The following is a 27,594-nucleotide window of genomic DNA, read 5'->3' on the forward strand; positions in this document are numbered from 1 at the left end:
TCTAGAAATTATCAACTTCCTCTGGATCAGACTTGTTCTTATCGTTTGTAGGAGCATGTGCGTTAACTAGGGCGTAGGTTTTGTTCGCGCATTTAATTGTGAGTATAGATAATCTGTCATTCACAGGTTCGAAATTTGCAACCGATTTAAGGATCTTGTTTCTAACAGCAAACGCGGTTCCAAGCATCACAGCTCCATTGAGGATTCCTCTTTGGGCTTTGCTCTTGAAAAATCGGTAGCCTTCGGATTCAAAAATCTCTTCATCTGGGTACCTTGTTTCCTGTAGGGCCATTATGGATATCCGATTTTCGTGAAGAGCTTTGGTGAGGGTTTTCAGCTTGCCAGTTTGTGTAAGTGAATTTATGTTGAAAGTTGCTAGAAAGGTTTTAGATTTTGGCCTGAGTTTTTGACTCTTCGGGGTACACCGAGACACTCCGACTCGTCTCTTGCATGATGTCGAGTCTCCCCCAGAATCCGAACGAGACTCGTGCGCCGTGGTATTCACGACAGAGGTATTTATCCAAAGATTTACCCCCTGGGGTATGTTTCTTGAAATGTTGTGCCATCATGCTTTTTGACTTGACTTTGCTTTGGACGGGTACCCATCCTTTTACAACTAGGGTTGTTAGCCGTAGGGGTTGCCTCAAGATGATTTCTGGCTTCTGGTCATTTACCAGTCTTCGCCGTAACCCTGGCAAGGGACCAGTTTTTTTTTCACGGTGGTATTTTATTTCCCTACTACCCTCTGACTCTGCTGGCGGCAGAGCCAGCAAGCTTCCCCAATTCCAATGGGACGCGCCCGATGGAGGTAACCGGTAAATTATTATTATTATTATTATTATTATTATTATTATTATTATTATTATTATTTATCAGTTCACTTGTTACCGCATTGAACTGCAAATCTTCTCACCTATTTCACAGAAATAATTTGACTTTCAAGCGCAACTTTTGCCTTCAATTTTTTAAGGACATTAAACTAGAAGCTCTTTGGACATCATTGTACCTTGTTTCTACATTGTTTACTGCGTGGCCATTAATTGTTTTCTAAATGTCACTGCTACCATATGATGACTTACACCTGTCAAAACTTTGTAGTGAATGAGTAATTTTCAAGAATCTTGGACATCTAGATTGATCAAATTGAATCATTCTTCAACGGCAGTTAAGTACATTACTTTAATGCAATTTATGCATAATTTAAAACTTTTATCTCCATTGTGACTGTTTCATCTTCATCTTTTAACGTCAAACCACAATGTTTCTGCGATATATGTACATTGTTTATGGACTGTTTAATATGTTGTGCAATTCGTGTTGTTGGCTGATGACGACCTTGACCTTAGGTCGAAACTAGTAACAAATAAATGTTTCATTTGTAATGTAACGCACATTAAAAATTTTGTACTGAAAAGGTGGAACTGTTAAACTGAACTTTTAATTTGATACGAGAACATGCCGCCACGTTTTTCTGATTTACTGCATGAAGTGTGAGAATGTATGTTGTTGGTGGAGCTTGGATCCCTGACCTTTGTTAGCGCCATCTTCATGATGATTTGAATGTAAATATGAGTGTACTTTGTGGCGTCAAGAACCCATGGTCATTAATGGTGTGAATTTGGGTTCACAATTTCCTTAATCGTAGTTTCGTACTTCGAGTTCCGAATATTACAATCAGATTTCTTTAAATTTCATTATTATTATTATTATTATTATTATTATTATTATTATTATTAATGCGAATTTCTCTAGTTGAACGTGTAACATATTTCAGTAACTTTCAGATTTTCAAACACGAATTATAGTCTATTTCTAGTTATTGTATTATAACAGAGTTGGTAATTTTATTTAAAGTTTAACTTAATGAGCGTGAGTGCTCTTGTATATGACCAACATGGTATTATGTACGATGATGTCATTTATAATTGTATCAGATATGGCAACTTCAGGACATGCGATATATTGTGCGATGATGAGCAAGGGGATGCGTTCTTCATTCTTAAAGGGCTGCATTTTCATGTTTGAGCCTTGCCTTGGGTAGACCTGTGGGCAGCGTGAGTGTAAAGGGTAGGACACCAGATATTTTTGGTATTTGCTGCAAGTTTGGGAGACAATCTCCGCTTTTGAGTCATTCGGCCGTGTGGTAGGCGAGTATGATTTATGTTTCTACCGAGGAGAGGTTTGTATAGCGGCCTATTTTGTTGATTTTATTTTGTATATGCCATTACAGTTGATGCTGTAGACAAGACTTTTATACGAGGGCTATGCCGAAAGTTTTTAGCAGAGTATGAGAAAAAAATTTATTTGCGAAAAAACAATTACAACTTTTCAAAATACTCTCCATTAGCACATATACATTTTTCCATTCTCTGAAACCACTTAGAAAACATTTCAGTCCAAGCTTTTTTCGGGATGTCACTTAATGCACTCTCGTACACCGCAATAGCGTCTTCATCTGACGATAACCGCTGCCCACGTATTTTTTCCTTGGTCTTAGGGAACAGAAAGAAGTCACATGGGACCAGGTCAAGTGAACAGGGGTGATGAGGTAACATTCGACTTTTTCCCTTTCCAAAAAGTCCATTGTTCTGGCAGCCCCGTGTGCAGATTCATTACATAAAATCAGTTTCATGGTCCGTATCGCACTTCAATAGATTCACAATTAAGTATTTATTATTTTCCACCTAGTCGATACAATGATTGCTTAAGGCAATTTAATGGTTAAAAGTGGTACATGTTTCGTATTTTATCAACATCTTCAGCCACATAACACATAACAGTATTGTATGTATTTTATTTTGTGTTGTATGTGGCTGAAGATGTTGATAAAATACGAAACATGTACCACTTTTAACCATTAAATTGCCTTAAGCAATCATTGTATCGACTAGGTGGAAAATAATAAATACTTAATTGTGAATCTGAAGATTCATTGTCGTGATGCAGCAGAAGGTGCCCACTCTTGGACTTTGGGTGCTGTGACCTCCAAGTGGCGAGGACTTTGGGAAGACAGTCATTCACATACCATTCAGCATTAACTGTACGATATGTGTCCAAGGTCACAGAGGTGAGATGCCCCATTTTGGTAACAAAAAAAAAAAAAAAAAAAAAAAGTTGCCACCCTCTTCTTTCCGGAGCTAAGACTGCGTCGAACTTTTGTGGGTGTTCCTCCCCTGGAAAGCACCACACAGAAGACTGTCTCTTTGTTTCAGGGTCAGAATGGTAGACCTATGTTTCATCACCTCTGACAATATTGTAGGTGTCTTCAAAATGAGCTCCATTGAATTTTTCTAGCATGAAATGACACCAGTCCACTCTCTCCTCCTTTTGGCTTTCTATCAGGGAATGTGGCACCCAACGGGCACATCTCTTAGTAAGGCCTAAATAATCGTGAATGATGGTCTGCGCTGCTCTTGACCCAATATTTAAGGTCCCTTCAATGTCACAAAATGTAAGATGTGGATCTGCTTTGATCATTTCCCTCACAGCATCAATGTTTTCTTGAGTCACAGCTGTTGCTGGGCGACCGGGACGAGGTTCATCTTCAATTGACTGCCGACCCCTTGAAAACTCGCGAAACCAATTTCCAACTGTGGCTCTAGAGGGGGCAGCCTCACCAAAAACGCGCAGCAAAGAAGAATGGCATTCTTCGGCACTTAATGTCTTTATAATCATAAAAAATCGTTGCTCGAAAATCGTGGCGCGACAGATCCATCTTGCACCATGTCCGACTCAGCACTGCCTGCGATTTCTTCCCTCGCTGTGGAGGAACTACCGCTAGCAGGGGTTATGCGCGCATCTTCCAAGGTTGAAAAACATGGCTCTTTCAAATGAAAATAATCCCATTGTCCTCAGAATTACGGTTTACGCGCTGCTAAAAACTTTTGGCATAACCTTCATAGCGTGATGCCTAGATTTGACTAGTCCTTTATGATATTCGTATGACTACGCTGAGGATTATTTGTGTCATGTAATCTTTTTCAGAGACTAACGTTGAATTATGTGATGAAGGTCAATGCCCACTCTGTTTATTTTCTTGAATTTTGTGCCATGCATTTTATTTCAGGAACCCACTTTGATTTATGCTTGACATTGTAATGTCCACCAGATGACTGTTTTGTGTCATGTAATCTATTTCAGGAAACTACATTGAATAGGAAGCGATTGCTCCACATGTGAAATTGATTGCATTAATATTTTCTATCTGTGTGATTGATAGTTGCCTGGATATGGCATGCTTTCTTGGTGATGCCAGGGAAAATATGACAACATGTTTTTGTTCTTTGATTTGTGTATATTTTGCCACTTAAGTGATTAATATTGTATGTGGCTCCAATCCACAGGTGATTTGTTTTCAAGTAGATACTTGTTATCGAGGTGCGAATTTTGGTAGGATATTTTACCACTCAGCATAGTTTTTAGATTAGTTATTTTCACCCCGAAGCGCATTAAAACATGTTTTTCTTTTAAGGTTAGAGACTCCACTGCAATGTAAAGTGTGCAGGAAAGAGGAAATACTCATCTGAAGTGGAAAGAATCGACAAACCAGCCAGAAGTGTGGTGTGTGCACGCAGGTCACAGTGTTCAAGTGCTCAAGTTCAGGAATTTTCTTGCTGCATGTTAAGTATGTGTGTTGGCATACACTTGATAAATTGTAATATAATATCTGCCTGCTGACTGCAATCACGTATTTTCAGGTCCCTAAGCATTGCTTCACATTCCTTGCCTACTAACGTGTCATATTCTTTTCGGACAGCGTTATAGTGATGCTTGACAGTAAATTTCTGGTATCCACTTATAGTTTGACGGCATAATAAGCATTTAGAATTGTTTCAGTTGGGCTTGAAAAAAAGAACTGCTATTCCCAGTCCGTTTTAAGAGATTGTAAATGGTTTTTTTTGTTTTTTTTTTGTTTTTTTTTTTTGTTATGTGCTTTCCACAATGCAACACGTTTGCAACAGCACATCCAACAAACCGTCGTCCTGAACCGTGTATGATATGTTTTCCCTTGCCATCAAACTCATACAATACAACTGGCCAACTCTACAGTCAGTACTCCTCACCACATTACATCTTTCTCTCCCCGAGAGCGGACATGCCTACCAAGTTCTTCACACGTGCGAAGTCAGTGTGCAGTAAATGTACACACTGAATTGTGCAGCATTTGGGTACTGCTAATTTAGCCTACAGTCAGGATGTGCATGGGTGGCATTAGTGCACAAATTTCAGCAGCAGCCAGTGCAAAGAGGTTTTTTTTTTTTTGTTGCTATTTGCTTAACGTCGCACCGACACAGATAGGTCTTATGGCGATGATGGGATAGGAAAGACCTAGGAATTGGAAGGAAGCGGCCGTGGCCTTAATTAAGGTACGGCCCCTGCATTTGCCTGGTGTGAAAATAGAAAACCACGGAAAACCATCTGAGAGAGGTATCTTACATCGTTGAAGTTAGTGAGGGTCATTTACAAAGTGTGGTCGGCAAAACCTCAACCGTGCATATATTTCGAACCTGGGAATTATGAGGCCGAGATGAGGCACGAATAGTGTACCGGCTGTGATGAGCCAGGAATAATGAGAACAGGCCAAGATGTGCCATGAATATTTGAGCGAGATTTAAATGTTGCCTGAGGGCTGAAATATATGCGACTGACAGGGCCGGCGAATGTTTACAAAAACCGAGTCTTGGAAGGAATAATTTAACAACGCCGGAGAGCCGTGAAAGCTGTCTGCTTGAGACAACCCTGGCAGGTAGCTAGGCTACTTGTGAAGTGAAGGAGTGGCCCATGAATGAACGTGTGTCGTACAAACGGTACCGTTAATCCCAAAGTGACGTACGAAATGCGGTGGCCCAACCACTAAACAAAGTTTCCCTTCTTTGCCCTCTGCAGCCAGCTGATCGCATGTTTTGGTAACATGTAACCGGGAGTAGGCCTGTGTGTTCAGACACAGCCTGATACTACTGTACTAGAGCCTTTTCCAGGAATGGTTTACTTGTGTTCATTATTATATGTCCAGTGTATTGTGTTATATTATAATGCTATTGTGTTGTTAGAGGGAGTTAGAACTCATTGGCTATAGCTGGGTTGTGACATTTCACATCTCTGTTCTTTGCCCACAGTTCGGTTACCATGATTAGAATCTGTAATTTTTCGAGGGGAAAATTTAGGGCCAATCCCAAATAAAGGTTCTTTAATGTCTGAGTTTGTCCAACTATTAAACAAAGGATGGCAGGTTTCATTCTTAACATGATGTATCCACAAAGATGCACACAAAACGCTGTCAGTTGATACACTTATTTATTTCACATTAACTTCACATAAACATACACATAATCTAATCAACTGCTGTCACAAACAAAATACACACATCAACAAACCGCCATCTTTAACAGATGCCTATCACTATGGCAACACGGAGATCGCAACCTTATAACAATTGACTGCTTACCAGCACGTCATAACACGTGGTCATAAGTATAACTCCTGTTAAACCATGACTCTTACTAAACAAAACTCGTCTCTACCACCAAGACCACCTCTTTATATGTATGCCTGGCCAGGTTTATAGAAAGATACATTTTCTCATAAATTCTAGAGTGCTTAAGGCCCAGATATAATGTACAGAATATTCTACAGAGTTCTCGTCTACCCAGTACCATTCTAGATGTTACAGTGTGTTTCACAATTCTCTAGTGGATTACAAATCATATATACAGGTAATAATAAATTATATACAGGTTCTTACATTAACTAAACTCATATAAATATCTATATACAACAAATGTTTCATAACATAACCTCACAAATAATGAGATCGTAAACTAATAATGATACAAATAAGAGGATGTTCATCACAAGTCATAATAATAATCGTAAAATAATAATAATAATAATAATAATAATAATAATAATAATAATAATAATAATAATAATAATAATAATAATAATAATAATTTGAGCTCGATACTTGCATTATTTACCCATGGGTGAGAGAATATTGTTTTTAAGTTATATCAGTTTATCACACTTGCATCAAACAGAACATCATCAGATTCTACCAACTCACATTCAATATTTGGGAATATCTATGTTTATTTCTGTCTAAACTTCTATGAATTTGAAATCTGAACTTATCTTAATGAGTTTTGCTTTGTCACCATTCCAGAATAAAATGCGAGGCGTTTGAAAACAGTTACTCTTATTCCTTTTACTCCTTCTTTAATAATGTCTTCTTTTTTTTACACAAGTTGTAGTGTAATCTATATTGAAATTGTATGTTCAACAGATTGAAAAGCTTTTAAGTTACATTTGATCAAAGCCATGTATGAAAAGCGTGTAAGTAGTGTGAAGACTAAGGTAGGACTGGTTCAATGTAGAAACAGGACTTGGAAAAGAAAGTGTATTATCCCCTCTACTCTTCATTACAGTCATGGATGGAATCCACAAGTGTACAACAAAAAATGGGAAGCAAAGGCCTTATTCTTTTCAGACAATATAGTAATATGAGGAAAAAATGAAATGGGAGTATAGAACAAGTTGCTCTCTGGGGTTAGGAGATAGAGGAATATGGAATGAAAATAAGTGTGAAGAAGAGTAAGACCATAGCGATGACAAGAGGTAATAGAGAAGGAAGACGGAATATTGAGGTAAACAGAAGAGAATTAGAAGTTGTGAAAAGCTTCAAATATTTGGGGAATATACTTGCAGAAGATGGGAAAAATAAATGAAGAAATTGGAAAAAGAATCCAACAAGCCAATGGGTTTTACCAATGTGTGAGAGGTATAGTGTAAAACTGGGACATCCCAGAGAAATGCAAGAAAATTCTGTACTGAATGTATTACACGCGAATTTTACCATACCCAGCGGGCACATGGTGATACAAGTGTGATAAACTGATATAACTTGAAAACAATATTCTCTCACCCATGGGTAAATAATGCAAGTATCAAGCTTGAATTATTATTATTATTATTATTATTATTATTATTATTATTATTATTATTAGCGATGTACATCAACTTATTAGTTTCATTATTAGTTTACGATTGCATTATTTGTGAGGTTATGTCACGAAACATTCGTTGAATATAGATATTTATACGAGTTTAGCTAATGTAAGAAAAAATGAAAATCCACAGCCTGTTTCCAGTCATTCGACCGAGTCAGGAATGGAATGAATGAAGCCCCCATCTTGTGGCAAGGATAGGAAATGTGCTGGCTGCCGAAGCCTGTCACACTCCTCTGGGGCAATGATAAATGAGTGACAGATGAAATGAAATGTCAATGGAGTGTTGCTGGAATGAATGATGACAGGGAAAACCAAAGAACCCGGAGAAAAACCTGTTCCACCTCCGCTTTGTCCAGCACAAATCTCACATGAAGTGACCGGGATTCGAACCACGGTATCCAGCAGTGAGATGCCGGCGCGCTGCCGCCTGAGCCATAGAGGCTTCTTGATGTAAGAACCTGTATATAATTTATTATTACTTGTATATATGATTTGTAATCCACGACAGAATTGTGAAACACACTGTAGCATCCAGAATGGCACTCGGTGACGAGAACTCTGTAGAATATTCTGTACATTATATCTGGGTCTTAAGCACTCTAGAATTTACGAGAAAATGTATCTTTCTAGAAGCCTGGCCAGGCATACATATAAAGAGATAGTCTTGATGATAAAGATGAGTTATTGTTTAGTAAGAGTCATGGTTTAACAGGAGTTTTACTTGTGACCACATGTTATGACATGCTGGTAAGCAGTCAATTGTTTTAAGGTTGCAATCTCCATGTGGCTTAGTGATAGGCATTTGTGAAAGATGGCGGTTTGTTGATGTGTGTATTTTGTTTGTGACAGCAGTTGATTAGGTTATGTGTATGTTTATGTGAAGTTAAGGTGATATAAATAACTGTACCAACTGACAGCATTTTGTGTGCGTCTTTGTGGATATATCAATGGACAACAACAAAACATGAAGAAAGTAAAATTCAAGCAGCTGAGATGAAATTCCTTGGAGGAATAAGTGAGAAGACATGAAGGGATAAAATCGAAAACACAGAAATCAGATAGAGAATTGGATTTCCTAAAATGCAAGACCCAATAAGCTGAAATGGTATGGACACATGATGAGAATGGGATAGGACAAAGTTCCAAAGTGAGTATTTATGGAGAAAATAATAGGACGAAGACAACGGGGAACGCCTAGAAAGAGTTGGATGGATACGATAAAGAAGAGTATAGAGAAGAGAGGAGTAAAATTATAAAAAATATTGAAGGAGGGAAGGGAGTATTGGAAAGATAGAAAACTGTGGAGGTCCTTGATTCACAGCCCGACCCAGAAGACTGGAAATGGGAAATGAAGAAGAAGAAGCAATGATAGTGTATTTTTGTTAATTCAAATATGTTCAGGCAAAGCAACTATATCCATCAATTTTCATTAATGTTCGTATGTACATAACAGAGACGTGGACTTTGAGGAGTGATACAAAATATGTTTTATGCCTTATTTACTTTATTCACTCTTTAGTTGGAAGGAGTTTAGTAACCTGTCTTGTTTCACAGGGTCTAAACCCATGACTATCATGTCAAATATAATCAGTGTTATATGAAAATACATGTCATAACTTACAGCAACAAGAAGCATGCTGGAATCAGGACGCCATTCCACCAAGGCATTCATTCCCAGACTCTTAACGGATTCAGATGTTCGCTGGTGTGAAACAATTGGAACACATGGCTATAAAACAAACAAACAAACAAACAAATAAAAAAATTACTACAAACATAACCTGTAAATAAAAAAGTAGATAAATAACAAGAAAGTTCTATAATTTAGCACTTCTTTTAATATATCATGAACACATGCCTTATATATAAGACCAAATCCAGAATGGTGAGATCAGGAATAACATATGTGATGGAGCAAGTGGCAAAGATCAAATGCCAATGGGATGAGCATGTGGCGAGAAGTAACCTCAAGTGGTCCACAAGAGTCAAGGAGATGTGTTGGCCAACCACAAGCAAGATGACACAATGACACACATCATGTTGAGAGGAACTGGATACAAACAGCCCCAAAAAATATTGCATGGAAGAAATTGGAAGATGCCCACATTCAGCAATAGACGTTTACAGGTGGCATGATAACAATGAAATATTGGAGGGAGGAAGGGAGTGGTGGAGAGACAGAAAACTGTAGAGGTCTTTGATTCACAACCTGACACAGAAGACTGGAAATGAGAAGAATGATGATGTATTTTTGTTATCTCAAATATGTTCAGGCACGTAGGGTTACATTGGATATATGAAAATGAAAGGGCGTATTGCTCTTAGTGCCGGGAGTGTCCGAGGACAATTGGATGTATAGATTATTTTGAGTGTTATGGAAGAAAAAGAAGAAGTACCACAAGACTGGAGGAACGGTTTGATAATCCCAGTATTCAAGAAGGGTGATAAGGAAGAATGTAGCAACTATATCTCTGAGAGGATATTAGAGGGAAGACTGAATATAATAGGAACTACCATCAGGAAAATGATTACAAATGTGTGGGCCATGACAAATACATTATGTAGATGAATAGTGTAGGTTACAATTTGTTTTGCAATCTCCTGGTTAGTAAAAAACTCTCTTTTCACGATTTTATGACTGAAAAAATCTAAAGAGCTTAAATGTTTTCAACATTTGCAATTGATGAAATTAAATTATGGTTTCCTTCTAGGAACCTTATTTCTGATATAAAGGCCAAAGGCAGGCATTTTTACAAGTGAAGGCACATGCTTCCCCTAGTGCACTGTCACTGCATTGTCCTACATAAGATTCTTACAGTGGTATATCAACGGCACACTAGCTGCCAGCGTCTTGGAAAGGTTTAGCAATCCAACTGATGAGCCCACTGCTACACTGGGGCAAAACACTGGCAATTTCACGATTGAAAAAGCCTAAAGAGCTTAAATGTTTTTAACATTTACAATTGATTAAATTAAATTATGGGTTCCTACTAGGAACCTTATTTTTGATAAAATTCTCGTTGGCCACATGAGAACCTGATTAATTATTCTTGTCGACAAGAAACCCTTGTTGGTAAAATATGATTCGCTAATTTCTCATCTTGAGCTTTCTTGAACTTCGCAATTTTTCTTTTCACGCACCTACTTTCAATATCTTTTTTTCTCCTTTTCCCTCTTTCTTCATTCTAATGTTAACTTTATTCCTATTTAGATTTGCTATATCCTTTACCTACTCTGCGATTCCAATTCTTTGTTGCAATTGTCCATAATTTTATCAGTGTAGACTAAGCTAGATATACAGATGTACGACAGGAAGCATCGCCCTGTAAAATTTCAACCTTTTTTTTGTAGTTTGATAATAATACCGACACTACCTTGCTACTGTTACCGTCTCTTGGTGTTGTATTTAGTGTAATTTGATCTACTTTGCTCATTCACTACTCTCCCTCCACCATGCCGGCTCAAAGCAGACTCTCCCATGAACAGGCATATCCTTTTATCTTTTAATTTTAATGCCTCATGGGATAATTAAATTTAAAGGGGACAACCACTCTTTTCTTTTTTGAGCCACATAATAAGATATTTTCAATTGTAAAAATGTTGTTGCATAATATTTTATGCAGTTACTGTAATATTACTATATTTATGGAACACTTTCTTTCTCTTTTCGAACAGTCCATTTTCTTCTATCCCTCTTCCTCCCCTTTCATTTCCCCTTCCCCCTTCTTTTCTACCTGCACTTCAAGATTTTTAATTCTTCTGTTGTTCAAGCATTATTCCTGTAAACTTTTCCTTCCAGATTTCCCAATAGATAAAAGTCGCAGGTACTTAAATCAGGTGAATGAGGGGCCATAAGTCTTTAGTGATGATCTGATCATCGAACACTTCCTGCAACCATGACGTAGAGCCACGCTCTGTATAATCAGTTGCACCATCCTGCTGGAAACAGCACTACCGGTTTCTTCTTCAGCAATGAAATCTGTAGTCTGTAGGCCTATGTTATGGACTGAATGAGTCCTTAAAGATCGTGAATGTAATAATTTTGTTGCATTACGTGCTGACGAATTGAAATACCAATTTCTGGAGCTACTCTCCGAAGCGACATTGTAGATTGACTTGCAGTCTTACCTGTATATCTTCTAACTTCCCCTGTGTGAGAGCTATTCTCTTTCGTTGTTTTTTCTTATTAGTTACGGAACCAGTACCTTGGCACTTGTGAACGAGTTGTTGCATGTAACGACATTTTGATGATACTGTAGAACCGGGAAACTGCCTGTATGGAATTCTTGAAGGCACCTTTTACCTGGTTTCTTCTTCTTGTGCAAATAATACTTGATCAAAAATATTCTCTCCGCTGTTGTGTACTTAACCATTGCGATAACCTCACAGCACACCTCTAAAGTACATTAGTTACTAGCGAACTGCTGCGTCAGCTGTCAAGACTTACTATCATGCCAAGCTTAACACAAGCCGTATGGTGCAGGCCAAGCTTAACACAAGCCTTATGGTGCCCCGCTAGAGGATTCCCACGGCCTGTGAGTAGAAGTCTAAAGTTTTAAACTATATTTCCTGTAGAATAACATATTCAAGATAAATTAAAAAAAAAAAAATTGAATCATTTCCTAATTTGTTTGAAAATTGTGTTATTTAATTTCATTAGTGAGGCTTATTATTATTTATTTTTTTTTTACAGTTACTTTTCGTCACACTGACACAGATAGATCTTATTTTGGGACTTAGTTCCCACAGCCCTTCAGGCTATATTTTGGAGCATGACTTCGGCCGTGTTCATCCATCTCTTGGGCCATGAACTGTTTGCGAGTGTGTGGTGTTCATTTTCGAAATCTTGCTTTTTTATTTGAACTTTGCCAGTACCAGTATGCAAGGATCTTTAAGGTCATTTATCTATGGCTATTAACTTTATCATCTGTGAACTAGTCTTCGTATTTTCTACAAACATTTCTAATGAAGTATTGCGCTAAACAATTCCTCCTGTCATATGCACCTGGTTCCCGTCTTGTTTCCCTCCTACAGTTAGGGTTATGTGTGTTGTTAGATTATTTCAGATCTGTGCGTCATTGCATCTATCTTCTTTATAAGGTGATCTTGTCATTTAAACCTCGAATACTGTGTTTCTGGGCTATATCGCCTTTTTTCCAATGGTGAAAATGTGGCTCGAATTCCTCATTGAAAACGCTTGTTGTTGTTACTCCATTTGTTAAACTTGTTGATCTTTTCTTACTTGCTGTTAATCTTTTATCAAATGGTTGTTAATTCGGGTCATCTCCCTTCTTTTGCTTAATGTTCTTACTTCAAGTTTTAAAATATACGTTCTAACATACATGTACTTGATATTATTTTTTTACTTATTATCCTGTACCTACCACGGAGACCTCTGAAATCCCCAGTTGCTTCCCTTATCCATGGTGTATATTATTATCAATATTTTATTAGATAATCTAACTGTGACTGTGACAAATAGTAACAGAGCATTATATCTTATTCCTATTATTATCATTATTATTGTACCGAGGGTACACCTTTTCCGTCCATTTGCCCTGCACGCTCTCTAGAAGGCCATCTGTACTGTGAGCCCTGAATTATGTATCTGAAGAAGTATAGACCTTCAGCCTTTAGATGTCTCTACTATCGACTCTGGCGTGAGGACAGACTATTAATTTTTCTTTTTTTTATGTGCTGAGGTTGCCAGCACTACTAAAGCTTCCTTCTTCCTTATGTTATGGACAAATCAGAAATGTTGGTATATATTTTTGTAGCCAATTAAAATTGGGGGTGTGTAGAGGCATTCTGCCTAGCTAGCTCAAGAGTGTTCAGGAACCTTCCCTCGAGTTGCTATATATACTGATCGCTTTTGGGCCATTTTGTCATCTTCATCGCTCTGGTCTAAGTGTGTGGACGGGATAGTTGGCGGCAGGGGTAGCCTTGCCGTTGTCGGAAGGCCCAACAGATCAAGGTAATGGCAGACATCTTTTAAAATAGGTGATAGCTCCAGACTGTTAACTTGAGGAGATGGTTTCAAACTTCTTTCTTAATGCAAATTTCTAAAGTTTAATATCACCTTTTAAATGTAAATTTTCAGGCAAGTCTAAGGACTCTATTCAAATCCCTGCTGGAAAATAAGTAACTTAGGGAATAAAGAGTGTTCACCTTCTATTAATTCCCATTCAATTTGGTACGGAGGAGGCTATGATTTTCTCTAAATTCTTCAAACCATTTTGGAACTTAATATTTTGCACCTAGTCACCCCTCTGCAGTATAGGCTTAGCCTCCGTAATTTTGGGCCATAAGCCCATGTAGCATTTTAAGGTATTTCAAAAGGAGTGCAAGAGCTTCAACACCTAGCATTTTGTTTATGGCCGATCCTCTTCAACCTTTCCTTTTGTATTTCTAGGCCATTTAGTATTCGCACTCTCTGCCCCTCTTAAAATGTAATTATTCATAGGCGAGTGTGTAACAGACTGTTGAGCAGAAATGACAAACACTGTTCTGAAGTTTATCCAGTGTAAAATTTGACAGAAAACTTGCGCCTCTGAGAGGCTGGACTGTAGTAAAATTTTGGGATGTAAGTGAATGAAGCAAATGTGCTTTTTGAAATAGTGTAACTTTAGAGCTACAAAGCTCAACCTTGTAAATTATTGTCTCTATAATCTTCTCCATTGTACCTGATTTTTGACTAAGTCATTGCTGTTATCAGAGCTGACGAGCTCATAGTTATTCCATCTAACTGTTATTTGTTGTTGTTCATTCATTATCTATTAAACTTTAAACTTTAAAAAAAAAAAATTCAGAATTAAGTGTTTTAAATTATGCTTTGATCTTTTCTCTGTCCACGCGTTCACCCTGGCACTTTCTTATACCTCTGTAAACCACAAAAATCCTGTAACAATTATTATTATTAATCTATTTAGCACCAATACATTTATGTAATATTCTCCTGCTAATCTACAAGAAAATTCTACCTTGCCTCGATTTCCTATGTTCCAGATCGCTGTTTCCACCCAACATCACCTGCTGTCTTTACACATCTGAACACTCAGTTGTTCGTCATGTAACTCTGACATCAATTTGACGTCACCTTCTAGAACAAGCCTGATTCTTGATTTGTTCTCGTCTTTTCTCAGGCAGTCTGTATAAAAGAGCCATCCACTCCACCTGGAATTCAATCTGCTTTCGACACCGGTGTGGTGGAGGAACCTTCGTTCATCATGTGTTTTACGTGTTCTTGTTTATATCCAGACCACCTGGACTTTACCAAACAGATCTTGGATGAGTAAAGAGACGGAAGAGGCATGCGGCGTTCAATAATATGCGATGCAGCAGTGCGAGGTGTTGGTAGTATGGCAGCAATGCAGAAGTCAACAACGAAGGTCAATGAAGTAGCATGTATACTTTTGGGGGAATGTTACATCATAGAATCCATTCAGATAAGCTGGTTTGGCTGTCGCGACTCCTTTGCTGCATTTCTGGCTTCACAGTAATTCTTTAGATTTTCTTTCGTCTCTGACTCTAGGAATGCTTGATAGATTCTGTTTTTTGCATGGACCTTGTTTTTGACCTCTTCAGTCCACAACCATGGCAAATGGTCTATCCTATGGCACCCAGACTTTGTCATACTGTGGTATTCTTGAGTAACTGCAGGAACATTTTTCTTTGGAGTGGTGGTAGGGTGATACTGGAAATGATAGCAGTTTCCTTTCTCTAAGTCCGCCACTATTTTATTCTTGTTGGAACATTTGCTCTTCTTTCTTTAATTAAGGAGATTTGACGTGCTATCAAACGACCAGTAGATGATGCTATATTGCCACTGTTTCATAAGAGATGACCTTGGTATCATGAACAAATTTTAGGTCACGACGTTGGATAAGAATAAAATGTATGGGTCTTGTTCTTCTCAATGAATGTTTACATGCGAATAATAATAATAATAATAATAATCATCATCATCTTCCTTCCAAGTATTGGGCCATGTGACCCGTTACGGTCTTGCATTTTACTTTTTGCAAGACTTGAAAGCAATCAAATGTCCTTCCGACAGGTTGCTAGCCTGAAGGTAATAATAATAATAATAATAATAATAATAATAATAATAATAATAATAATAATAATAATAATAATAATAATAATAATGTTATTGGTTTCAAATTGGTTACAGCTTTTGACTATACTGGTAAATATATCCATACAAAGTAGTCATATGTGAACACCTTCAAACACAACCAAACCGAGTCGGGATCAAACCCGCCAACTTAGGCTCAGAAAGCCGGTACTCTGCTTCCCGAATATTTACGTGCTGGTTGGTAAGTCTGAAGGGTATATTAAAATGTAGCACAAACGATCCAGCAGAGTCATGGGAAATGGCTCTCGACCAAAATTCTTGAAACTTTGGTAAATGATAGTCCTTAATATTTTGAATGAAAGTGTCAATGGGCACAAAGTCCAAAAAATTATAGTTTCCAATTAACAACTCCAGTAAAGAGAGAGCAGACACGAAGCCTCAGAGACAGGTGGCAACGCCAGCTCGTCATGCCCGCTGTACAGGATGATTTCTGCCTCTGCTATGTTCACATTGTTAAGAAACCACAGGTTGATCATTTAAAAAAAAAAAAAATTAGTTCAGTCAAATATATTTGGGCATGCATTATTAATTTTCATTCAGGTAAAGCTTCCCATCTTTCTTTTAGATCCATGGCTTTGGACAGAACACTGGCAAAGTTAAATCTTTCCATCCTTCATTTTCTTCAAAATCAACATTCGATATGAGGATAACAGCTTCATCCATGGTATACAGTTTCTCATGCATTATGAAATACAATATCATAATGCGTTGAAGCAACCTGTAAAAGAGCGAATACATTTGCAGTGAACAGCAATTATTAGGTGGCAAATGAAGGGTGCAAATCTTACTCGAATGCTTACACTCTAACCAATTGCCCACAGCATCTGGTGACTCTACAGTTAACTACAGACTAGCAAGTCACCCGCCAGATGTCATGAAGGTTGAACTTCTCTACAAGTTTATGTAGCGAAGCATGGAAAAGACAAACAACACTCACCTGCTACGCCAAACAACGCTCTACTGCTACAGCAGTCCACCAGAGTGAAAAGGTTAACAATCATCTGATGCTGACAATATTTTGCACTTTGGTATGCAACCCTGTGGTTGTTTACACCAACCTACCATCACTATCAATGTTTGTACATACATGAGCTTTCCAGCATTTCATTAGGTTTATACATGTCCATTAAAACTGTGAGTGCTCAAGATTCTTCTTTGAGATGCAAATAAAAAATCTGTGCCCAATACAGGAACATATACTTTGATCAAAAATTATAAAAATGGAATTACTTTTGTAAGCTCATAAAAAATTAACCACCGAGCTCAATAGCTGCAGTTGCTTAAGTGAGGCCAGTATCCAGTATTCGTCAGATAGTGGGTTCGAACCCCACCATGGGCAGCCCTGAAGATGGTTTTCCCTGGTTTCCCATTTTCACACCAGGCAAATGCTGGGGCTGTACCTTAAGGCCACGGCCGCTTCCTTCCCACTCCTAGCCCTTTTCTATCCCACCATTGCTATAAGATCTATCTGTGTCAGTGCGACGAAAAGTAACTGTAAAAAAAAAAATAATAATAAGCCTCACTAATGAAATTAAATAACACCATTTTCAAACAAATTAGGAAATGATTCAATTTTTTTTTTTTAATTTATCTTGAATATGTTATTCTACAGGAAATATAGTTTAAGACTTTAGACTTCTACTCACAGGCCGTGGGAATCCTCTAGCGGGGCGCCATAAGGCTTGTGTTAAGCTTGGCCTGCACCATACGGCTTGTGTTAAGCTTGGCATGATAGTAAGTCTTGACAGCTGACGCAGCAGTTCGCTAGTAACTAATGTACTTTAGAGGTGTGCTGTGAGGTTATCGCAATGGTTAAGTACACAACAGCGGAGAGGATATTTTTGATCAAGTATTATTTGCACAAGAAGAAGAAACCAGGTATAAGGTGCCTTCAAGAATTCCATACAGACAGTTTCCCGGTTCTACAGTATCATCAAAATGTCGTTACATGCAACAACTCGTTCACAAATGCCAAGGTACTGGTTCCGTAACTAATAAGAAAAAACAACGAAAGAGAATAGCTCTCATACAGGGGAAGTTAGAAGATATACAGGTAAGACTGCAAGTCAATCTACAATGTCGCTTCGGAGAGTAGCTCCAGAAATTGGTATTTCAATTCGTCAGCACGTAATGCAACAAAATTACATTCACGATCTTTAAGGACTCATTCAGTCCATAACATAGGCCTACAGCCTACAGATTTCATTGCTGAAGAAGAAACCGGTAAGGCTGTTTCCAGCAGGATGGTGCAACTGATTATACAGAGCATGGCTCTACGTCATGGTTGCAGGAAGTGTTCGATGATCAGATCATCACTAAAGACTTATGGCCCCTCATTCACCTGATTTAAGTACCTGCGACTTTTATCTATTGGGAAATCTGGAAGGAAAAGTTTACAGGAATAATGCTTGAACAACAGAAGAATTAAAAATCGCAATTAGGAACAATGTGTGTTTCATCAGTGCCCATGAAATGCAAAGTGTGTTTCAAAATCTCATTACAAGATGCGAAGCTTGCACGCAGCTCAAGGAGGTCACTTTCAACATCTTCTGTAAATACTGGCGAGTTCAGTTTCATTTACTAGTATATTTGTTTGATTTATTTATTTGTTTATTTGTTCTAAGCATGTAAATATCTGGAGAGTTCGGTTTCATTTAATTTCTACAAGTGGAATCATGTCTCTTCTTTGAGACAACTACGTCAATTCGCCATTGCGGACACTGCGCTCACTGTCACCGCTTCTCTGCACTCCCGTGCCTCGGTGCTCCAAAATGAAGTCTTGCATTACGGTGTACTCCCTGTATTATTTTTTAAAATAGAACTTTTTTGCAACAGAAGGTTTCATTTATCTTCCAAAATGTAAAAATAATCTTAACCTACGAGACTTGTTAGGTATCAACATTTCGATGGAAGAATGAGTTCTTGATTCAACGTACAGTAGTTACAGGAGTTAAGACACCTTGGTTGTTCATAATATGCATAAATCATTTACTGGAAGGTACAACATGGCAGGGAGACTTCAGTTTGATGGAAATGTGGTAAACTACAACCTAAAACTTGAGTACTGTAGCTGAAGATAATCCTCCAGAATAAGATGTAGACATATATCGAAGATAGATAACCAAGTGTGAGACACTGCTGAGTCTAAAATTATAATATACCATACACTCACCAGCACAGAAAAATGCAACATTTCAATTCCTTAAAGACAATGAGATTTTTTTTTTTTTTTTTTTGCTAGGGGCTTTACGTCGCACCAACACGGATAGGTCTTATGGCGACGAGAGATTTATTTTAAATTTCAGCCACTTTCATGACACTTATCTAGTATTTTATGAAGATATATTGTAGTACTGACTCTCTTAGTGTCTGACAATGAACAGAACAATTTCTTATACACATTTTTATCAAATTAAGCCAGAGATACGGAAGTAATACATACGGATTTACACTTAACGCAAATTTTGAGGAAGCTCACGAGTTAATTCACCTTTGTTTTAGTTTTCTACACTTCACAAATGTCTTCTCATCCTCAGAAGTGTATTACCTGATCTTGCACCATCTCACAGCATGCAAACTATCAGCCATGCTCCTGATTAACACTGCAATATCTTCCTCCAGGAAAGCCCCTACATCCTGTAGGGTGTCTGGATAGTGCTGATGAACCCTTCTCCCCAGCTGGTTCCATAGATGCACAACAGAATTCGAATTCGGGGCTTCAAGCAAGCCAAACAAAAAAAAAAATTTTTTTTTTTTAAATGGATCTCCAATGCATCCACAAACCGTTGCACCCATCTCACAACATGTGGGCATGCACTGCATTAGAGTGAAAGAATTACCAATACATGGAGCGAAAATAGCTCCACAATGATTTCCTCCACATACTGATGTGATGGATCTCGAAAAAGCATTTGATAGTGTTCCAAGGAAGACTATATGGGAATGTTTAAGAAAGAAGAATGTACCCAAAGGGCTTATCCAGAAAGTTAAAATGCTTTACGAAGACTGCTGCAGTTGCGTACAGATAGGAAACGGTAATTCTGATTGGTTCCAAACCACCAAAGGAGTGCAACAAGGCAGTACCCTTTCACCATTACTTTTTATCACTGTCATGGATGAAGTCATGAAAGAAATTAAGCAGAAGAACAATATGGACATCAATGCATTTGCATTTGCAGATGATGTAGTAATTTGGGGAAATACAGAGAAGGAAGTCCAAGAGAGGCTGAACACCTGGAATGAACATTTGAAAGCACACGGATTAACAAATAAATCGAAAACTGTTACTATGTCTGTCAACGGGCAGAAGAAGAAAGGAAAAATAATGCTGGAAGGTACACAATTAGAAACAGTAGACCAATATAAATATCTTGGGTGCATCATTTCAAGTGATAACAGAATACAGCATGAGATTAACAACCGCATTCAAAAATCAGCTCAGTTTTACCATCAAGTTCGGAACCTCCTCTGGAACGAACAAGTTCCCTTAAGATCAAAGCAGATTCTATTCCAATCATACTTCACCCCCATAATAACATATGGCCTAGAAACCTGCACAACAACCCAACAAGTGGACAGCAAACTACAAGCCGCAGAAATGAAGTTCCTACGAACTATGGTACAGAAGACAAAAAGGGACAGGGTAAGGAATGAAAGAATAAGGGAGCAAGCTGGTGTGTACCCATCCCTGAATGAAAAAGTGACAAGGGCCCGTTTGAAATGGTTTGGCCATGTCAAACGAATGGACGATGGAAGGACAGCAAAACAATGGCTACACACAGTCGTGGCCGGAAAACGACCGGTAGGAAGACCTAGGAAGAGGTGGCTGGACCAAGTGAAAGAGGACATAGGAACAAGATGAATCAGCTGGGATGTCGTCTTGAGAGAAGAGTGGTACATGGACAGACAGAAGTGGAGAGTGCTCGTAAACCATACCCGGGCAACTGGAGTGGAAAACTGATGATGATGATGACTGATGTGCTGCAAGGCTCCCATGCTCCATGAAGACCAAATCAGTCCTTGCAGCCATATCGATTCCTTCCCACACGATCAAAGAACCACCCTGAAAAGGCGTCCTGGGTGAGAATGTGTAAGGCGAATACCTCACCTTACCCCAGATGTTCTCCAGACCTTTCTCTACTGTCATATGATCACAGGCCAAATCACAACATATCAGTGAACAGCACTTCGACCCAATGTTGTACTGTCCAGCCATGAGGTTTCCTTGTGAAACACAGTCAAGTTGTGCAAAGTTATTTGGTGAGTTCTGGGCATTTAGCAGGCCTTTGGTTTGAAGACTGGCTTGTTCTAGACTTCTTCAGACAGGTCTCTCACTAACACTGACCCCTTAAAGTTCAAGTTGATTTTGTGCTTCAAAAGCAGTGGTGTGACTGTTGCGGAGAATTTGAAGCTGTAAGAAGTGATTATCTCTTGCTGACTGTGCTCTTTCTTGGGCTCAATCCCATCTCCTTGAATAGCCTTCAGTTTTCCTGTACTTTCTTATGGTTCTACAAATTGTGGAAAGTGTAGATCTCAACACTGCTACAACATAATTCATGCTACAACTATCTTCCAGCAAACCTTTTGCAGCTTCTTCAGGACTTACTGGCATGTTTACTCCAGAAAACTGATTACAATAATGATGGAAACATCCTACAAACACACGTGATTGATTGAAATGGGTACAACAGTACAACAGTAAGGTCTTTAAGAGTAAGAGTGGGAAAACCGGGCAAGTTGGCTGTGTGGTTAAAGGCGCACAGCTATGAACTTGCATCCAGGAAATAGAGGGTTCAAATCCCACTTTCAGCAGCCCTAAAGATCGTTTTCCATGGTTTCCCATTTTCACACCAGACAAACGCTGGGGTTGAACCTTAATTAAGACCATAGCTGCTTCCTTTCCACTCCTAGGCCTTTCCTATTCCATCGTCTCCATGAGACCTATCTGTGTCTGTGCGATGTAAAAGCAAATTATAAAGAGTGAGAAAAATTAGAGTCTTGCATCCGGTGATGTGTTTCCCAAATTGTGCAAGAAAAAAATTAAAGCTAGTGCAATAAACAATCCATACTTCATCGTCTGCTCACAATACAGAGTCAATCCGTAAAAAATATAGTATAAAATACTAAACTTTCATTACATAGGTAACTACATATCATTTCTTCAGCATTTATATCATGTTGCATTTTTTGTGCCAGTGAGTGTATAGGATATATCTAAAAATATATTACAAAAATATGCAAAAATCAGTATTGGTGGATGCTTAACTCATCAACTTCATTAAATTAATTGGGACAATGCATATTTTGTTTAGGTCAGTGGTATTTTACGATATTTAAATGTAACAACTCCAAGTCTCTGGTTTGCTACCTTCACTAGCTCTGTTCTATAGTATGCTATGCTGAAAATAAGTCATATCTCCATTGTAGGCCTATTGTTCTCGACTAAAATTAGTAAAATATTTCCCATCATAAATGTAGAATTATTTCACCTACTTTCCCTCATGTAGTACTTCATCACGTTACTGTCTTCATTTCCACTACTTATAGATGTGTCAAATAATCACCACACACCCATTACTGCATTTTAAGCCCTACTAGTGACATGTTTCTCTAATACTCATTCAAACATCCGTACAAAAATATAAACTATACACTTCCCCGACTAGTTCACCCAGATGTGTTTAACCCCCAATGAAACTTACTCCTGTCAAAGATAGTCCACCCCACCCCTATATACTAAAGTTACTTTGTCCGTAGGTCAAGTAACGAAGCTTGCCATCAGTAAGAACAGTATTAGCAAATAATTTACACCAAACCTGATGAGTTTTAAAGACTTTTAATCATACTGTACGAAAATCTAACCTTGCAAAACCATATAGACAAGGAATCGTCTGTCAGTATTGCGAATAATATCTTATCCCGGTTGCAGACTACTTGTCGGATGTCACAGGAATACGCTTGAGGAATATTTAATTCTCTTGGCCAGCCTATTGGAAAATACATTGCAGACGGTCGCTGTCACTACATTCACTGAACGATGAATCCCATTCCACAATCGTGCACAATCGTCAACAAATTACTTTGGCAACGTTGGCCATCTTGAAATACTGCCAACCAAAGTTATTCAGTTCAAAGAAAAAGTGGTTTTAAAAGTAATGCTGAAGGACGACTGGCGCAACATCTCGCTGACGACATTAAAACCTCCAGAAGAATACAATAATGCACTTAATTCATTTTCTGCACAAACATATAGGTGTAGACAAATACAGTAGAAACAATACACGACACTGAGCTAGATATCGAGAGACAGCTATTGGAGCTCTCTCTAGCGAGTAGACCTGAAAACTAGTGATTCTGTCTAAGAGCACATGTACATTTGTGTGAAGTTTTTGGTGTTATTTATGGGTTTCCAGTAAGTTGACATAATTGAATAGTAGCGTGTGTCATTCCTTGATATCTCCTCTCAACATGAGGTGCAAGGTATGTGCTGTGTTTGGATGCAGTAACTATGAAGTAGAGAAGAATGCGCGGTCGTTCTACAGGTTCCCTCGTGACAAGAAAATGAAAGTAATATTGTGTTTGCATATATATTCTTCCAGTGACAGAGATTTTTATAGTACATCAAAATCTTCTGACCTGCTTGATCCATATTTTAACTGGCTTAAAATAATTAATGACCAAGGAGAGAGTGTAAGTGAGGATCTTCAAAAGGCAGAAGTATTCAGTCAGCAGTATGTAAAGATTGTTGGTTACAAGGATAATGTCGAGATAGAGGAGGAGACTAAGGCCAAACAAGTATTAAAATTTACATATGATAACAATGACATTTACAATAAGACACGAAAGTTGAAAACTAGAAAAGCGGCTGGAATTGATCAGATTTCTGGGGATATACTAAAGACAATGGGTTGGGATATAGTACCATATCTGAAGTACTTATTTGATTATTGTTTGGTCAGAGGAGCTATACCAGATGAATTGAGAGTTGCTATAGTAAGCCCTGTGCATAAAGGAAAGGGTGATAGACATAAAGCTGAAAATTACAGGCCAGTAAGTTTGACGTGCATTGTATGTAAGCTTTGGGAAGGCATTCTTTCTTATTATATTAGACATGTTTGTGAAATTAATAACTGGTTCGATAGAAGGCAGTTCGGTTTTAGGAAAGGTTATTCCACTGAAGCTCAACTTGTAGGATTCCAGCAAGATATAGCAGATATCTTGGATTCAGGAGGTCAAATGGACTGCATCGCGATTGACCTGTCTAAAGCATTTGATAGGGTGGATCATGGGAGACTACTGGCAAAAATGAGTGCAATTGGACTAGACAAAATAGTGACTGAATGGGTTGCTATATTTCTAGATCTCACAGAATTAGAATAAGTGAAGCTTTATCTCACCCTGTAATAATTAAGAGGGGAATTCCTCAAGGCAGTATTATCGGATCTTTATCTTTTCTTATATATGATATGAGTAAAGGAATGGAATCGGAGGTAAGGCTTTTTGCGGATGATGTTATTCTCTATAAAGTAATAAATAAGTTACAAGATTGTGAGCAACTGCAGCGTGACCTCGAAAATGTTGTGAGATGGACAGCAGGCAATCGTATGTTGATAAACGGGGTTAAAAGTCGGGTCGTGAGTTTCACTAATAGGAAAAGGCCTCTCAGTTTTAATTACTGCGTTGATGGGGTGAAAGTTCCTTTTGGGGATCATTGCAAGTATCTAGGTGTTAATATAAGGAATGATCTTCATTGGGGTACACACATAAATGGGATTGTAAATAAAGGGTATAGAACTCTGCACATGGTTATGGGGGTGTTTAGGAGTTGTAGTAAGGATGTAAAGGAGAGGGCATATAAGTCTCTGGTAAGACCCCAACTAGAATATGGTTCCAGTGTATGGGATCCTCACCAGGATTCCCTGATTCAAGAACTGGAAAAATCCAAAGAAAAGCAGCTCGATTTGTTCTGGGTGATTTCCGACAAAAGAGTAGCGTTACAAAAATTTTGCAAAGTTTGGGCTGGAAGGAATTGAGAGAAAGAAGAAGAGCTGCTCGACTAAGTGGTATGTTCCGAGCTGTCGGCGGAGGGATGGCGTGGAATGATATTAGTAGACGAATAAGTTTCAGTGGCGTTTATAAAAGTAGGAAAGATCAAAATATGAAGATAAAGTTGGAATTCAAGAGGACAAATCGGGTCAAACATTAATTTATAGGAAGGTAAGTTAGGGATTGGAATAACTTACCAAGGGGGATGTTCAATAAATTTCCAATTGCTTTGAAATCATTTAGGAAAAGGCTAGGAAAACAACAGATAGGGAATCTGCCACCTGGGCGACTGCCCTAAATGCAGAGATAGATAGATAGATAGATAGATAGATAGATAGATAGATAGATAGATAGATAGATAGATAGATAGATAGATAGATAGATAGATAGATTGATTGATTGATTGATTGATTGATTGATTGATTGATTGATTGATTGATTGATTGATTGATTGATTGATTGATTGATTGATTGATTGATTGATTGATTGATTGATTGATTGATTGATTGATTGATTGATTGATTGATTGATTGATTGATTGATTGATTGATTGATTGATTGATTGATTGATTGATTGATTGATTGATTGATTGATTGATTGATTGATTGATTGATTGATATTTTATTGTATAGTGCAGCAGTTAACCTTCAATACCGATGTGTTGTTGTAGGTGTGATATGTGGGTTTTGAAATGTCACAGAAGTGATTTGGATAAGGTGTACAAGAAAGAAGGGACGTTACGCTTATATAAGAATTATAAGATCTGTTCAGATCATTTCCAGGCCAGCGACTTTAAAAATCCTCGACTATACAGCCAAGCGTATGTTACATTTTTATTCTAATTGTACGTAAATATTCCTCAAAGCATCACTATCGACAACATTTTCATACTTTTCTTTATTTTATCCCTCTTCTCAGATTAAAGCCGGGATTTTATAGATTTTCGTTCTGTTAGTAGGCTTCATGTTAAGAGGAAAATTGTCCAGCTATTAAATGTTAATTCATTGCATCATATGTGTAAGGAATGTGCCGATATTTATATAGACAAGTGTCTTAATGTGATGATACAATGTTTTTAAATGAGAAAAAAGACAAATCCAACCGTAAGAGTTCGAACAGGAATGCTAAAGCTAAAAAAGTAATGCATAAATGAAAGATCAAGCCATTTCAAATCTTGTTTATATGTCTAATTTCCGTCTTTGAATAATAATCTTTTAAATAATTCTTCATTCATTTATCCAGAATTGCTTTAGCAACCTCGAAGTTAATATCTCAGAAACACTTTATTTCTAGACGTAATTTATTTATCCATTTCCGTATATACATTTCCATTGATATTTGAATTTAGCGCGATTTTTCAGGTCAAGTCACTAGCAGCGCCACCGTCGAATTGTCTCCCATTTTAACAAGGCTAAATCCGTAAATGTCGCCTGTTGTCTCTACTGTATTTGATGTAGACTATACCGTAGTAGTTATGGGAACTGGGTAAAAATCAGTGCCCATTAACCATTCACGAATTTGTAGACCGGCAATGAGCAGCAGGATTCTGAAGCCAGAAGGGTGCGGCCGCCACCATCTCACGTCACTACACTATCTCGAAATATTCATGTAAAATAATAGCCGAAACTGGAACATTCGACAGGAGATAATTAAAATAATTAAAAGCACATAGAAATAATAACAATAGTACTGATTAACTAGACCTATTAACTCCTATATTTTACTGTTAAAAATGAAACATTGGTACGGTATATCAATTTACAAATTATTAAAAATAGCCATCCCCTTAAGGCCGATCTATGGTCAGATCTGTTTCCATTCAAGATTATTACAGCATGATTCACGCGTATGTTCAAGGACAGTGAAGAAATTATGCTAATAAGGCGATAAACATGCGTGCCCTTCGGGTTTAGGTCTAAAGCATGTAAGGCTAACCTAGAAAACGAAATTCTTGCATTCAAATGAGTTGTGGCTTCGTTAGGTATGTTTCCTTTCATGACTGAGCTTAAACCATTACATGTATTTTCTCTAAAGTGCATCTCAGTAAGTTTTCACACATGAACAACATCTTTAGTAGGAACGTAGCGAATTACCCTACGATATTCTTCAAAGAAATGAACGGATAAGAACTGTCTTTTTGTACAGTCGCTTCCTTACAAGTATCACATTGTAGAGAATAGACTAACATCTTTACCACAAATTCTGAGCAATATTCAATAATATTCTGTGATATTAAACCTTACACCTATCGATTTATGAAAACTTACTAATCTTTCCACTCTGTCAGTTGTCAGCGGAGAGATGACGTGGAATGACATTAGTAGACGAATAAGTTTGAGTGGCGTTTATAAAAGTAGGAAGGATCACAATATGAAGATAAAGTTGGAATTCAAGAGGACAAATT

The 27,594-nt window shown here is 37.9% G+C and overlaps 1 protein-coding gene across 1 annotated transcript in view; it reads right to left on the minus strand.

Annotated features, from left to right (window-relative positions):
• The window catches only part of Rich (Guanine nucleotide exchange factor subunit Rich), a 629,630-nt gene extending 606,406 nt beyond the window's left edge, over positions 1–23,224 (minus strand). The window contains exons 1-2 of the mRNA XM_067145638.2: positions 23,005–23,224; positions 9,628–9,735 (exon numbers count right to left, since the gene is read on the minus strand). Of these exons, the coding sequence (XP_067001739.2) occupies positions 9,628–9,735; positions 23,005–23,145 (249 nt within the window). The 5' untranslated portion in view covers positions 23,146–23,224. The remainder of the gene's footprint in view (positions 1–9,627; positions 9,736–23,004) is intronic.
• Positions 23,225–27,594: the final 4,370 nt, after the last annotated feature.

Source organism: Anabrus simplex, chromosome 4 (assembly GCF_040414725.1).
Source record: "Anabrus simplex isolate iqAnaSimp1 chromosome 4, ASM4041472v1, whole genome shotgun sequence".
NCBI classification, from domain to species: Eukaryota; Metazoa; Arthropoda; class Insecta; order Orthoptera; family Tettigoniidae; genus Anabrus; species Anabrus simplex.